This window comes from Prunus avium, chromosome 4 (genome assembly GCF_965620075.1).
Source record: "Prunus avium chromosome 4, drPruAviu1.hap1.1, whole genome shotgun sequence".
NCBI classification, from domain to species: domain Eukaryota; kingdom Viridiplantae; phylum Streptophyta; class Magnoliopsida; order Rosales; family Rosaceae; genus Prunus; species Prunus avium.
Genome location: NC_142287.1, coordinates 18,706,004 through 18,721,887, shown reverse-complemented (window position 1 = coordinate 18,721,887; position 15,884 = coordinate 18,706,004). Strand labels below are relative to the sequence as shown.

Sequence of the window (15,884 nt, the reverse complement as noted above, 5' to 3'; positions counted from 1 at the left end):
ACCTCACACAGCGATGAGTCATTGATTGCAGACTTAGCCACACCAGTGGAGCCGTGTGCCCGTTTGCGCCCCCCTTTAGCACCAGCTCTAACCCCCACAGTTCCTCTAGTGAGTTTTAGAGAGCAGCCTGGGTTGAGCGACGGAAGAAATTTTTTCCTTTTTGACGGGGGGTTGCCACCTTCAAGGATAAATTTCTTCTTACTACGTTTCTGTTGTGTAGGCTGCTCCGTCTCTTTTGTGGGGTCAGATTCAGTAATCAAGGATGTCGTCTTGTGGAGTGCGACATCTTCCACAACCGCATGAATAATCTCAGACTCACCAATAAGGGTGGGGTCTTTACTGACACTAGCCAAGGAAAGTGCGGGGCCCAATAAAAAATTAACATTTAGGGTCTCAGTATTAGTTTCAGTTGGCACGCCTAGAGCTTCCTCTACTCGTCCTTTAGTTGAAGCACTAGGGGAACATGCATGCGTGATAATGGCCATTGAATTTGAAAAAAATTCTTTCACGACAGGATGTGAGCCCATCACTCCATTGGGAACCGTATCAGCGTGTTGTCCCCCAGTCGAATGCAAGTGGTCAGCATTGTCGAGTCTGTCCGCGCGTGCACTCCCAACGGGTCGGAGAGGAACAGCCGACTGCCAGGGAATCGGGTTCGGCCGGTGACGAGCATCTTCCACAGTCCTCCGCTTTCCCAGAACTTCCATCTCTACCAACTGAGAAAATGGTGTGCTACGAGAGTGTTTTACAGGGAAGAGTGGAGAGGGCCCCCTAGTGGCTCTCACCGCCAGCTCCGCTCCATACTTCATCCCTTCCTGAGCAACAACAGTGCCAAGAGTACGAACACATGGCTTACCCAAGAGATTTGCATGGCCAAGTCTGCCACAGCGGAAGCAGAAACGCCGCAGTCCCTCGTATTTTAGGTTGATCCAAGTTCGCTCTTCGTTTGCTCTGGGTAACCAGAAACCAAGCTGAAGTGGTTTTGTCGAGTCAATCTCGATTCTCATCCGTAAAAAGCTCCTGGTTCCATTGGTGGCAGGGTCCTCAACTCCAATAATAGAGCCAATTCTCTCTCCTATCAGTCGAGCATTCCTCCCCGTCATCAAACCAAGGGGAATCCCATGTGCTTGTATCCAATAGGTTGCTTTGTTTGGATGAATTTCTGCAAGTGCAAAGCTTTGTGGCCATGGCTGGATGGAGAAAACGTCGTCGTTGACATGCCAGGGACCTTTCTCAATAAGTTTCTTAGCCACCACAATAGAAGCAGCAGTAATAACATATACATTGGGACTAGCCCATGCAATCTTGACATCGTCCGAGTGTACGATGTTGCGCCACTCACGTTGGAGGGCATTCTTCACTCCACCGATCTGAGGTTCTTTCTCAGTGATGAGGAAGCCGGCAAGAGTAATGCCACACCTGTCTTCTGCCAAGTCCAGGTTGTTTTCAAGGTGAATGGTGAGCTGATCTGCAACTTCCACTTCATTCTCCATGGTCGGAGAGAGAGAGAGAGAGAAATTCACAGCAGCAAAGCTACCAAGCTCGAGCCATAAGAGACGAGGGAACCATGTCCATCAAGCCAAACACAACAAGAAAGAGAAAAAACAAGAGCGAAAACGTGGAAAATCTGGTTGGGGTGGAGGTTTTGGAGGCTGGGGGCTGGGTGGACTGATTGGTGGTTCTGGGCTAAGGAAAAACTGGGAGTAAAGTACTCTGTTTTGCTGAGCAAAGAGACCAGTAACTCAGAGGAGTTTCCAGACTGTGTGTGAGAAGAGAAAAGCTAGAGTGGCTTGGTTGGGGGGTTGTGGGAGTTCAATCTCCATGGTTGGAGATTTCCGGCGTAGTTCTCTTGCTTGGGAGTGATCTCAGTTTGAACGTGGGCAAAAGAAGATGCCCATCGGGTTGGCATTTAGTCTCTTTAATTGGTTTTTGCGAAGAAGACGGTGAGATGGTTCTTAGTGATTGAGGTTTAAGCTTGTGCAAGATATTGGTCGTGTAGCTGTTCAGCATCCAGATGCTAAGCCGTATGTTCATGATCTTCTTCTTTCTATGGCACTAGCGGAGGTAAGACATATCAGCAAAGAGGTCAGGATATTGTACCGTTCGTTTTGTTTCAGCATTGTTATGCCTCCTTTTCTTATCCTAGGTGCTTTCTTGAAGTGTGGAACTGCAAAGATTGGTTTTGAGAAGAACAAGGTGTCCCAAGGATTTGAAGCTCTCGCTCGTGCACAGAGTCTTCTAAGGAGTAAAAAGTCTCTTGGGAAAATAGCATTGTTATCTCAGGTGATCTCTCATCTTCTATGTGCTTTTGTGTCAATTTTTTTAATCTGATATTTTTTCATGGCATTTACTGGTTCAATCCACTAATTGGAATCTGGTCTGTCGCTCTGAAATGGAACTATTAGAATTCAAATCATCTGACTGTATCTTAGTGTTTGTTTTGCATAGTAGAGAACATATATCTACATCAGAAAACAAAGTATGGTGGACCAAATGTTGAGAAGTTAAGTTGTTCTTAGTCAGATTGACCTGGTGGTTGAAAATTCTAAAATGTGACAAATTTCTGTTAGACAGCATTTAACTTTATTCCATGCCTGTACTTGCCCTAAAGTAAGCACATGTTGGTCATTTTTTATAGATAGAAGAATCTTTGGAGGAGCTTGCACCTGCTTGCACATTGGAATTGCTAGGCATGCCTCACTCACCTGAGAATGCTGAAAGAAGAAGAGGAGCAATTGCAGCCTTGCGTGAATTGGTCAGACAGGGGCTTGGTGTGGAAACGTCGTGTCGAGTTCAAGACTGGCCATGCTTCTTGAGCCAAGCATTTAATAGACTAATGGCGTCGGAGATAGTTGATCTTCTTCCATGGGATGACTTAGCTATTACAAGGAAGAATAAGAAATCACTTGAATCACAGAATCAAAGGGTTGTTATTGATTTTAATTGTTTCTACATGGTGTTGATAGCTCATATTTCCCTGGGGTTTTCAAGCAAGCAAAAGGAATTGGTAAATTCTTTCTGCTCCTATGTCCAAATTATTATTTTTGAATATGAAGCCTGCTGAAATAGTAATCTTCAAATTCTCTCTCTCTCTCTCTCTCTCTCTCTCTCTCTCTCTCTTACTTGAGGCAGAGGGCGTTGCTGCATGTTCCATTTTGTTAATTTCAGCCCTTATAATATGGTTGTGCAGATTGACAAAGCAAAGACTATATGCGAGTGTCTGATTGCATCAGAGGGTACTGATCTGAAACTTGAGGAAACTTTTTGCTTGTTCCTTCTTGGTCAGGTAAAATTTTCAGTTTCCTCCTAATTTTATTTCTTGTGCTGTTTCATTAGAATAGTTTTGGATATCTTGCAGAAACTATGAATTTATTTTTCCTTTTTCTTATTCAATCCTTCTCTTGTGTTCCTCAATGGAATACTTGGTGATACCTCGGTTTCCAGGGTAATGAGGCTATGGTTGTTGAAAAGCTTCAGAAGCTTGAATTAAATTCAAATTCTGCTGCACGAAATCCAATCTCAGGGAAGGAAGTTAAGCATACTTGTGGAGCAAATCAAACATTGGTATATCTCTTATTGTGTGCTGGAATTCTCATCTTAGCTGTCATTAGGAGCATGCTTATCTTTACTTTGAAACATCGGTAATGGGAAGGTCCTGAAAAATTCAATGTGTTCTATATTGTGCCACTTCACACACTACTTATTTCACCACAAACTTTATGTTTGTTTTAAAGGTCAATATTTTCTCATGTTGGACTGCCTGCTGAACTTGATCAGGAAATGTGGCTGAAGGATGCTGTCCTTGCTGTGTTTCCAGACTCACGAGATTGCCCTCCATCGTTGGTGAGATTCACGAGAATGGACTGTTAAAGGATAATAGCTTTAACTTTACCAGAGGGTTTATGTATGTATGTATGCCCTTGCAGGCCAACTTTTTTGGTGGTGAAAGGAGGACTTCTTTGAGCAAGAAAAGCAAAGTAGCTCCACAGAATTTGCCTATTTTAAGTCACAGACCAATTTCCACTACTCTCATGTCAGAGCGGAGAGATTTCGATGAGTCTCTTTCCCATATGAACTCTTCTCAACATCTTGGAGCAGCTGTTAAGCAGCTGGCTCCAACTGATCTTCAGAGTCCCTTGATATTGGGCAAGACTGGCAGTGGAAGCAGTGCTAGTGCATCATCTGTTCAATTGAAAAGGAATCTTGGCACGCACCATGACAAAGTTTGGAATGGTTGGGTTGCTAGAGGAGTTTTGGTGGGAAGGATCACTTTTGTGGCAGTACTGGGGTGCATTGTTTTTGCTTCCTTAAGGTTAACAGGCATGAAGGGAAACAAGATGAGAAGTGCTTCTAAATGGGGCCCTAGTAAGCCAAATACGCACACAAGTTCCATTTCTTGGACAACTGATTCATCTGTGGATTCTAGTCTAGTACCTGCTTATATCAAGGGAAATGGACTATCTGGCAGGCTTAAGAAGTTTTTGGTGACTTTTATGAAGCAGGTCAGGACCTGCTCAGATGCTGAAAATCCACAAATTTCATATCTGTCTTCTTCAACAGCTGTGTTCCGGAGGCTAATGTCTATTGAAGAAGCTGAAGACCTTGTGAAGCAATGGCAAGCAATTAAAGCTGAAGCTCTGGGGCCTAGCCATGAAATTGATAGCCTCTTTGAAATCCTTGATCAGTCAATGCTTGTTCAGGTATAATTTGTGGAGGTTTTTGAATATTTGATATTGTTATTTAAATTGTATAATCTTAACAAAGTTCAGTCTATGAATACTTATGACATGGAATAAGTTGGATATGTCACAAACATTTTATTGTAATAAGTTGGGTAACTTACTTTTACATGTTTTCTTTTCGTTGATGCTTCATTTAAGTTTACTGCTTTACTCTACGTATTTGTTTGGTTACTTTCGCGTGCATGGTTCACAGTGGCAGGCTTTGGCTGATGCTGCAAAAGCGAGGTCTTGTTATTGGAGATTTGTTTTGCTACAATTGTCTGTCCTGCGAGCTGAAATTTTATCAGATGAAGTTGGAGGAGAGAGAGCAGAAATCGAGGCTGTCCTGGAGGAAGCAGCTGAACTTGTTAATGAATCTGAACCAAATAACCCAAGTTATTACAGGTGAGTTGAATTTATGATGTGTATTTAATGGATAATCTGTATTTGAGTATTAGATTTTGGTTTGCATGTTTTTAATGTTAAATTTGATATTTGACTTCTTTTTTCTTGGATTGATTGCAGCACGTATAAAATTTGGTATGTTCTAAGAAGGCAAGCAGATGGTTCATGGAGGTTCTGTGAAGGGGAAGTGCAGACACCATCATAACACTGGCCTAGTTACTGGAATGCATTAACCAGCAGCTGCCACACCGAATTATGCTTTGCTAACTTGGTTCCTCGCATCTATAATTTTTCTTAACTAATTAGAAATGTGGATCTAAATTTAGGAGGTTTTTGGCAGAATTCTAAAATTGCAATTGGGTTTAGTTTTGTTGATGTTGATAACTTTTACTTGTAGCTGAAATAGAATGAGTGGAAAATAGTTATTGGTTTCCTTTCCTCTGTGTCGTTGTCTCCGATTACTAGAGGCATTTAAGGCTAATTGAAATTGAATTGTTTGACATCAACTATCGGACTACTGTACAGATTATCTAACTCAATGAGGATCCGATATGTCATCTAAGTGTGCTTATTTTAGTTTTTGTTTTTTTTGGGTCTGAGTGCTTATTGTTTATTTGGGCCTGAACTGAAGCCATTGTTTTTATTTTAATTTTAATTTTATATATATTAATTTTTTCGATGAAATGATGTAAATTTAAGCTTGTGTTGTAAGTTGTAACACTTTTGACGTTGCTAATTGCACTTCACTACTTAATCATGTGTGATTTTAGCTAGGTTAAGAAAATATTATTTCTTCGTTGCGGGAGGTTGAAGACGTTATCATTCTTATTGGAGAGATAGGTGGGACTGCAGAAGAGGATGCTGCTGCATTGATAAAGGTAACAATTCCACTATCTTTCACCCCAACCCTTTGAGCAGAGTAGAAAGTTTGATAAACCCTTTTAGCATTTCTATTTATAAAATAGTACTCGTAAGTATGCTCTACGAGTCAAGAACTGAGTTTTGCTAGGGGGATCACCGGAGAGAATTATCTTTTTGTTGACCCTTACCTTTTGAAGAATCAATTGATCCACATATTTAATTTTAGATGAACATTTTAAGATAAATACTTGATTTATTTTCAGTTAGTTGTAAAAGAAATGGTCTCTTCCCTTTCCCTTTCCATTTAAGGAAAGAGTCCCAACCCCCCCACATAGAGCCGGCCCTGGCCCAGGGCCACCAGGGCCACAGCCGGGGCCCAAAATTGTGGGGGGCACAAAAATATGATTTTTTTAGCCTATGTATTTATTACATTGACCAAAAAAAAAAACCCCCAAACTGTCAATGTCCTAGAAGAAAGTACCCGTAATCATTAATCATGGCAGCACCAAACCTCTTTGAGATTCTCTAGGAAACTAAATATAAATTATATAATATAATATTTCAAAAAACAAAAATTAATGAAACTAAACATATGGAAACAAAGAGTTCTTAACAAACAAAAAAAAAAAAACCTAAACAAACGTTCTTATCTTAGCCAAAAAAAAGACTTGGTAGTGGCAGCAACACACATCAGAAGCTTTAGCAATTTGAAAGTCTTTTCTTTGTGTCATTTGTTTTTTAATAAATAGATGTATAATAGGATTTTTGTAAGAGACATCTTTGTTAACGTATTTTTCTTTTTTATTTATTTGTTTTAGCAAAAAACTCAACAAAGATTCTCGTTCTTTACAATTGGAAATTTGAAATTTCGAGTTGAAGAAAAAAATGCTCAAAATTCAAATTTTACTATTCTTTGTTCATTAGTTTTATTGTTATTGTTTGTGTTTTTATAAAAATTAAAAAAATGTTACCTAATAAAATTAATTTGTTGACAAATTTTTTGTTTGTAATTTGGGCACATTCTAAAAATTTGCCCTGGGCCTTAGAAAACCCAGGACCGGCTCTGCCCCCCACACACACACACACTCGACTCTCAGCATCGTAAATTCTCACAGTTAGCTTCACTGCTACCATCTTTATCTGTTGTCTGTATATGGGTGGCAACTGATTATCTGACCAATCAAACAGGAAAGTAGAACTGAGAAGCCTATTGTTGCTTTTATTGCTGGACTAACTGCTCCTCCTGGCCGTCGTATGGGTCATGCTGGAGGTAGATGATCTCTTTCTCTCATTGTCTATGGTTGAGTGTGGTTTCATATCATTCTCATAGCATGATACATGTCATTGGTGGCATCTGCTTGTGCAGCTATTGTGTCAGGGGGGAAGGTTACAGCACAAGACAAAATGAAGACCCTTAGGGAAGCTGGGGTGACAGTGGTGGAGTCTCCAGCAAAAATAGGGGTTGCGATGCTTGACGTCTTCAAACAGAGGGGCCTTGTAAATTAGCTTGGACAATAGCTGTTCATTTGAAGTCACCTGCCTATAATGTTTTATGGCAAGATGCCCAAAACAACATGATATTCTCCAATTCTTCACTGATTATAACTGTGGTAGAGCATTTGAGCGCTCAGAATTTTCCCTGCCGTTTGCCACATTGGGTGGTGTTTGGGGATCCATTAATTTGTTTATGAGATTGTTTTCATACATGATGAAGTGATTTTGAAGGGTGTCCAGAATACAAATATAAGCTCTTGCAATAGAGAAGCTAAGGGCATGGTTGACAGATTATGCACGTTGAATACGGAGCCAACAGCAATTTTGTAACAATCTGATTAGAGCCCAAAAACCGGGGGGCTTCTATTTTTTGGTTGATTTATCAAATGATTCCTTCCCTCCCTACCGTTAAAATTTATATTATCAAATGATTGCTACCGTTAAACGTTAAATTATCAAATAAAATAAAAGGATAATAAGGATAAAGTTGGAGTTTTTCTCTGCTTCCCGCCTTCCTTCTGAAGTCAACAAAAACCCTACAAATCAATATCATATAATAGTCGGAGGAGCAGACAGACAGAAAAAGAGAAAAGTCCGGCGCGAACCTCGTCATCGAAGAAGAAGCGCAAAGACGAAGAGGATCCAAACCCAGAGGTGACACAGCGCAAGAGGCTCAAAGCCCTCGCCTTCTCCAACAACCTACTCTCAGAGGTCCCTGCTAAGCCCCACGCGCCTCTCACCCCCCCCCCCCCCCCCCCCAAACACTGTTGTTAAGCACCATGGCAAAGACATTCTCAAGAAATCTCAGCGAAAGAACAGGTTCCTCTTCTCCTTCCCTGGCCTCCTTGCCCCCATTGGAGGCGGTAAGATCGGTGAGCTCAAGGATTTAGGCACCAAAAACCCCGTGTTATACCTCGATTTCCCTCAGGTCTACTACTTTCATCCTTCATCCTTTTCTAATTTCATTTTGCTTGTTTTGTTTCTGAGAAAAATTTTAATTTTGGGGTTTTCAGGGTCGGATGAAGTTGTTTGGGACTATTGTGTTCCCCAAGAAGAGGTATCTGACTATGCAGTTCCCTAGGGGTGGGAAGAGTGTCATGTGCGAGGACTACTTGGATAATATGGTCAGCTACTTTCTACAGTCTGTTTGCCGCATTGATTGTTAAGTTTCTATTTCAAATATATTTGGGGTCGTAGAAAGATGCATATCTTATACCATTTTGTTCATAGGCTTGGTTGATGATCAGTGCAGAACTGTAAATTATGATATAAATTTGAAGACAGCTTGACCTTTTATCATATCATTTGAATTCTTTTCTATTTTCTAATGATTTTCTTTTGAGGGTTATTAGAAGTCAATACTTGCATGTCTGAATAAGTTAGAATTGCTACTTGTTTTTAACTGGTAAATGATTCAGTTAAGACTAATAGAACTAAGTATTAGTTGGTTGAGAATGAGGCAAAAGAACTGCAAAGCTGATATTTCGTGGAAACTTGTACTCTGAAAGTTGCATCTCATAAGGCAGAAGAACTACATAATTTTATTTTTGTATCTTTTGGGTTGATTGAAATAGCATGTCTTCATTGTATTCATACTAATTACCCTATGCTTGCAACTCCTCTCTTTGTGTGCTTTTATACTTTGTGTACATAATGTTTCAGAGCTATTGTTTCATAAAACTTCCACCAAGAATCTTCCTCTTGTGCTTCTTACAGAGTGTGGTAACGCCATTTTGCAGCCCCTTTCCAAAAAATCCACATCTTTTGTTTTGTTTGTCTATGGCCATGTGCTTGTTATATGAAACTGAGTTTCTCAAAGCATTTTTTACACACATATATATATATATCTCAGCATTAGCTTTTCATGCCCCAGATCGTATTTTCCGATGCTTGGTGGATTGGGACACAAGCAGAGAACCCCGAAGAAGCCCAACTTGATTTCCCTAAGGAACTTACTGAGGTTAGTTTCTGTTCATATAAGTCCGTCGTGTTGATAAAATGTACATATCATTTTTTGATGATCCACTCTCAGGAATTTGTTGGTTTCAGGGACAACACGCAGAATATGACTTTAAAGGTGGTGCAGGTTCAACATCTGCAAACAAGCAAAGTGATCGTAAAAATGAAACTACATATGTAGAACATTCCCCAAATGTTAAGGTTGAAGATAATGTATCAGATGATGGAAACAAGGATTCGATGAGAGCAACACCTGTTCGACATTCATCAAGAACTGGCGGAAAACGATTCAAGTACTGGCCTAAACATTTTATTGCACTCAGTAGATACTGTCATAAGAGATCAGAAGCTGGGGGAATTAAGTACACACATACTAAATATGCAAAGTAGATACATATATACGTACACATATTTGTACAGGAACATACAAACACACACACCCACACAATGTACCTTACAGGTGCTGAGGCCATCTCTGAATGATAATATTGGAAACAAAATATATATTTTTCATTTGTGCTGCATTACCATATTTGCCTTTTCAGACCTATCTGATATACCTATGAGTAAGTAGTTCTTATCATCCAAAAGAAAAAGGGAAAAAAATAGATGAAACATTTTGCAAATAGTTACAAAGGGCACTGATGCTCAATGTCCATTCTGACGTCACTTATTATAAGGCAAGTAGAAATAGATATAAAAACTTCATTTATTATATATATGTCAGTCTCCTTTCATTGAGGTATCCCTCAAATTATACCTCAAATTATTTTATTTGAAGGACACTCTTTTGGGTATCTTACTAATTTTTTTTCAACGTTCCAAACTGTCTATTTTTCAAGTCTTCATTCATAGATCATCCTTGCAAAAAATCAGACAAATTGAAAATCATCAAGGCAAATTATGCAATAATTAATTAATCATCCCATTGCAATTGGCAATTATGAAACTCCATAGTTGATAATGCTAGCCAGAATGTAAGAATGAATTTCGATCTTATCATACTCATGCTTCACCATTTCTACTTATTGCTGGAGTTGTTCAAAGCTGTACAGTACATGTCTGCTCCCAACACGCTTTTACCAGCTATGCATCTTGACTTGTTCAGGGCCTCCATGAGGGAATAAAAGAACTTAAAACTTAGTGGGAGACGACATTGGCTCGTCAACGATGGAATAAGAACAACTAGAATTTTAAAAACTACAAAAATCCTGTCCAAGAAACCTAAAGCATCTATCCAGCCTGTTATATTTAACAAACAATTCTGCACTCAAATCCAAATGATTGCAGAGATTGCTATAAAAAGGGTTTGCTCTCATTCATACCAAGCAACTCACTCCAAACAATACTTCTAGGAAATACATCCTCTAGCAATAAGACCTGAATTGCTAGAAATGGGAACCTCTTTACAGCCGAGGCATTTGCCTCTGGTTTATGCTGTGGCATTCTGCCTCATTGCAGTTAGTGTTGCTGCTGATTATAGGAAGCCTTATATTTATGCTTCGCCGCCGCCACCATTCAAGCTTCCATCAGTGCACTACCCTCCATACCCTTATAAGGCTCCTCCACTTCCAAAGTATGTAAAAACACCACCATATTATCACCACAAGTCACCAACCCCTCATTATTACCACAAGTCCCCACCACCACCATCCAAGTCTCCATCACCTTATGTGTACAAGTCTCCACCACCTCCTGCTTACTTATACAAATCTCCACCTCCACCATCCCCATCACTGCCTCCTCCGTATGTTTATAAATCTCCACCTCCACCATCTCCATCACCACCGCCGCCGTATGTTTACAAATCTCCACCACCACCATCTAAATCTCCTCCCCCTCCTTATATCTACAAGTCACCTCCACCTCCCTCTCCTTCTCCACCTCCTCCTTACATTTACAAGTCCCCTCCTCCACCATCTCCATCACCTCCCCCTCCTTATGTCTACAAGTCACCACCACCTCCTTCTCCATCCCCACCTCCACCTTACATTTATAAATCACCACCACCACCCTCACCATCACCTCCTCCCCCATATGTTTACAAGTCACCACCCCCTCCATCTCCTTCACCTCCTCCACCTTATGTCTACAAGTCACCACCACCACCTTCTCCATCCCCTCCTTCTCCTTACATTTACAAGTCACCACCACCCCCATCTCCATCACCTCCTCCACCTTATGTCTACAAGTCACCACCACCTCCATCTCCATCACCTCCTCCTCCTTATGTCTACAAATCACCACCACCACCTTCGCCATCACCTCCTCCACCATATGTTTACAAGTCACCACCACCCCCATCTCCATCACCTCCTCCTCCTTATGTGTACAAATCCCCCCCACCACCTTCACCATCACCTCCTCCACCATACATTTACAAGTCACCACCTCCCCCATCCCCATCACCACCACCACCCTCTCCATCACCTCCTCCACCATACATTTACAAGTCACCTCCTCCTCCATCTCCATCACCTCCCCCACCTTACGTTTACAATTCCCCACCACCACCCTCACCCTCACCTCCTCCACCATACATTTACAAGTCACCTCCTCCTCCATCTCCATCACCCCCACCTCCCTATGTGTACAAGTCACCACCACCCCCATCTCCATCACCTCCCCCTCCTTATCTCTACAAGTCACCCCCACCACCTTCTCCATCCCCACCTCCTCCTTACATTTATAAATCACCACCACCACCCTCTCCATCACCTCCTCCACCATACATTTACAAGTCACCTCCTCCTCCATCTCCATCACCTCCCCCACCTTACATTTACAAGTCCCCACCACCACCCTCACCCTCACCTCCTCCACCATACATTTACAAGTCACCTCCTCCTCCATCTCCATCACCCCCACCTCCCTATGTGTACAAGTCACCACCACCGCCATCTCCATCGCCTCCCCCTCCTTATCTCTACAAGTCACCCCCACCACCTTCTCCATCCCCACCTCCTCCTTACATTTATAAATCACCACCACCACCTTCTGCATCACCTCCACCTCCTTATGTCTACAAATCTCCACCACCACCATCCCCATCACCTCCACCTCCTTATATTTACAAATCTCCACCACCACCTTCTCATTCACCACCTCCACCGTACATCTACAAGTCCCCACCTCCCCCTTCTCCATCACCACCCCCTCCTTATCTTTACAAATCTCCACCACCTCCATCCCCATCACCTCCACCTCCCTACATTTATAAATCCCCTCCACCTCCCTCACCATCCCCGCCTCCACCATATGTGTACAAGTCACCCCCACCTCCATCGCCGTCACCTCCCCCTCCCTATATCTACAAATCTCCACCACCTCCATCACCTTCTCCTCCTCCTCCTTATCTCTACAAATCTCCACCACCACCATCGCCATCACCTGCCCATACATACCACTACAACTCTCCCCCTCCTCCATTGAAGTCTCCACCACCTCCCCAATATTACTACAAATCACCTCCACCACCAAAGCACTACTGAGCATGCGCTCACCAATGATTTGAATAAGTTTGAATTACTACTTCGTCTTGATTTTGGATAATTCTTTCTGGCATTGTTTCCGTTGTTGAACAAGTGTATTTGTAATCAATAATTTGGGCCAATTAGAACCCCTCCTGCATTTTCTTGTAAGTACTGTACTGGTCATTTGATTTTTTCTTTAACGAATGAAAAATATTAAGATTTCACGTACATAGTTGCTTTGATTTACTATATGGTTGCATGAATTTCGGATTAATCATGTGCTTCTGGTATCTTGACCAAAATGACCTGAAGTGCATGAGAATAATACTTGTAACTAGCATTGAGTTTTAATGTTATGCCGTTTTTCTCCCATTGAGATTGTGTTTTAGTCATTAGAATAAGCCCTAAGGAACCGTGATCATATCATATATTCCATTTTGATCAACTTGACATATAATATTTGGTAATTACCATTTTATTACCCCAAATAATTGAGTGGACCTTCGAAAATTTTTGAATCCTACAAATTGAACGAGCATATAGGACTACAGGCATTGTTTAGGACCCCGAACCAGACTCAGGTGACGTAGCATTCTTATACCTTTGGATGATTTTGATGATGCAAGATGAGAAAATTTTGTCAAAGGTTAGGGATGATAGATGAAGGAAAAACATCTCCAGATGTCAACTTAAAACTCGCAGGAATGTGTTCCAAGATCATTTCCTTTTACACAGCCATATCTTGGATATCTAGCTAATATAAAATATTTTTAAACATATGCAGGAAAAAGTTACCCTTGCGTAATTATTTGCGACAAATTTTGACATGGGCAACGAACCTGAATTGCTTACCCTAAAATATATTCGTCAGGGTTCACGTTGCTCCTCTTATTCTCTTGGTTTGTCTATGATTTCATAAGTTGATCATGGATTATATTTTATGCATGCATCGGGTAAATGCATAAATTGACTTACCATCATAGACTATTAGAAAAGTAAATTAATCACCCCTCAATTCTTTGATATGCTCGACCGGGTAAATGCCTGCGATTCTGCAAAGTAGGAGTATGAACATGCTTGCACTCAAGCATTAGTTTCAGTTAACAAATCCAACACATACTTTCTCTAAGACAGGAAAATGTCATGCTTTGGCTTGACCTAACAAATTCTATTCCAACAAGACACCTCAAATATTCTTTCATCTCAAATTTAATTAATCCAATGCTTATGAGAGTACGCCACATTGCCTATAATAAATTTGTTTTCTTAACTGACGCCGTTACCTCTATCTTCCTCGCCCCTCTCCCCTCTCAACTCCTCTCTCTCTCTCTCGGTTCTTCCTATTTGTCTTTGTAATCTGGCTGTTTTTTTTTTTTTTGGGCTTCTTCTTCTAGTTTTGTTAATGGCTCATATCATCACTATGAGTCAAGCCCATTAGAGGACACCACATGGCCATAAGGGGCTGGGTTACCTTTATACCGACCCGATCATATATGGTACCCTGGGTGTCGATAAAGAGCCTCCCAGCCGAAATGTGAAACAGTGCTCGGGCATTCGAACACCGACCCAACCACTGTGGAGCTGTGTATGACCAGAGGCGCACTGATGATATACAGGCATGATCAAACCCCTGTCAAGTCAGTCACTCCATCCTCTGATCAACAGCCTGGTGATGGAAAGAGATCAGTTAATGTACTTCCCATCCAAAGCCAGGTGTCGCCTCATCCTTTGGTCCACCGATGAGCAGCGTGGTGAGGGAGATGGATTATTTAATGTGCCTCCCATCCAAAGCCACATGTCGCTTTGCCACCTGATCCCTGTCAGATAGCATGGTGATCAGAATAGGTCATTTAATGTAATCCAGTCCCACCAGGGGGAAGGGAGATAGATATCTTTTCCTTTAAAATATCTTTGTCTCTCCCTCTCCCCTATAAATACCTTTCACCTACATCACGACACGGGTAATAAATATTCTCACCTTGCAAACCCTACATCCATGTTTCTCCACCTATATTACCACTTTTGACTTAACCATCAGAGGGGGTTCAACTAGGATAAACCCCAGTTCGCTCCTATTCTAACAGTTGTTCAAAGTGTGTAGATCTCCTCCATAAAGCATCTCAACCTGAAGATCAAGCATATAGGCCCTAACCTTAATCCAGGTTCAGGCAATACATTATATATGAAGGATACACGGTTTACAAGTTTAATGTATAGTAATTGAAGATGAGTATTGTAAACCCTCCATTAAAGAAAATTAAACGACGAAGCCCATTCCTCAATCAGAATAGCAATCAGTTTGGTAATTTCCTTATCAATTTCGGTTCATGACTACAAATTGCAGTAGCAATCAATTGTTGTAGTGTATATGGAATTTGAAAGCGATCGATTGGAGGAAATTTGTAACATTCAATTTCTTCATGACTTTTAAAGCCAAATTTCTTAAAATATTTTTTAATTTGAAAGCCATTCCAATATCTTTGAAACATGTAATCATCATTAGCCATTATTGTACTGTATTACATCAGAGGGAACATATAATTCTAGAAACAGCGGGGATTGAAAACATTCAAAAGAATAAACATCTCTCTCATTCTCTCCCACGGTCCTCATCAGGGCATGCTGCATCTTTAACATCAACAGTGAAGTCATATTCCGAATCACATCTCAAATATGAAATAAAGGATATAATTCTTCTCTCCGGCTTCTGCAGGAGTAGCAAATTCAAGCTTCACCTTTGCCTCCTTTAGAAATCGATGATGTATATTGTAGCTATTAAAGGCTTTTTTTCACAAATAATCACAACGATGTAATAATGGAAAAAAAAGGGATACTAACCAAAATTCGTTCATACTGAACATATGAGAAAAGTATTGTCAACAAAAAGAAATGGGGTGTAGAAGACATGAGAGAGATGAGTGCGGGAGTTGAGAGGAGAGAGGAAGACCAGGTATAACTGCGTCAGTTTAAT

At 41.0% G+C, this 15,884-nt stretch overlaps 2 protein-coding genes and 1 pseudogene across 4 annotated transcripts; all 3 read left to right on the top strand.

Moving 5' to 3' along the window:
* The first annotated feature begins 1,963 nt into the window (after positions 1-1,963).
* On the top strand, positions 1,964-5,683 carry LOC110760342 (plastid division protein CDP1, chloroplastic-like). 2 transcript variants are annotated; one of them, XM_088251746.1, is made up of 9 exons: positions 1,964-2,064; positions 2,161-2,283; positions 2,639-3,007; positions 3,191-3,286; positions 3,445-3,564; positions 3,778-3,843; positions 3,927-4,700; positions 4,936-5,126; positions 5,247-5,683. In XM_088251746.1, exons 1-9 carry the CDS (start codon positions 2,050-2,052, stop codon positions 5,329-5,331), a joined length of 1,839 nt encoding a protein of 612 aa, XP_088107872.1. In that variant the 5' UTR covers positions 1,964-2,049; the 3' UTR covers positions 5,332-5,683. The 2 variants fall into 2 exon arrangements, with proteins under 2 accessions (XP_088107872.1, XP_088107873.1); XM_088251747.1 differs by having other exon boundaries at positions 1,971-2,064; positions 2,147-2,283.
* Positions 5,684-7,325: 1,642 nt separating this feature from the next.
* On the top strand, positions 7,326-9,964 carry LOC110760506 (DNA-binding protein RHL1-like; annotated as a pseudogene). The gene is made up of 5 exons (XR_015835317.1): positions 7,326-7,484; positions 8,004-8,409; positions 8,495-8,605; positions 9,355-9,441; positions 9,531-9,964. The product of XR_015835317.1 is annotated as a DNA-binding protein RHL1-like (transcript).
* An 847-nt stretch (positions 9,965-10,811) lies between these two features.
* LOC110760605 (uncharacterized) lies at positions 10,812-13,122 on the top strand. Its single transcript, XM_021962908.2, has one exon. The coding sequence runs from the start codon at positions 10,835-10,837 to the stop codon at positions 12,929-12,931; it is 2,097 nt and encodes a 698-aa protein (XP_021818600.2). The 5' UTR covers positions 10,812-10,834; the 3' UTR covers positions 12,932-13,122.
* Positions 13,123-15,884: the final 2,762 nt, after the last annotated feature.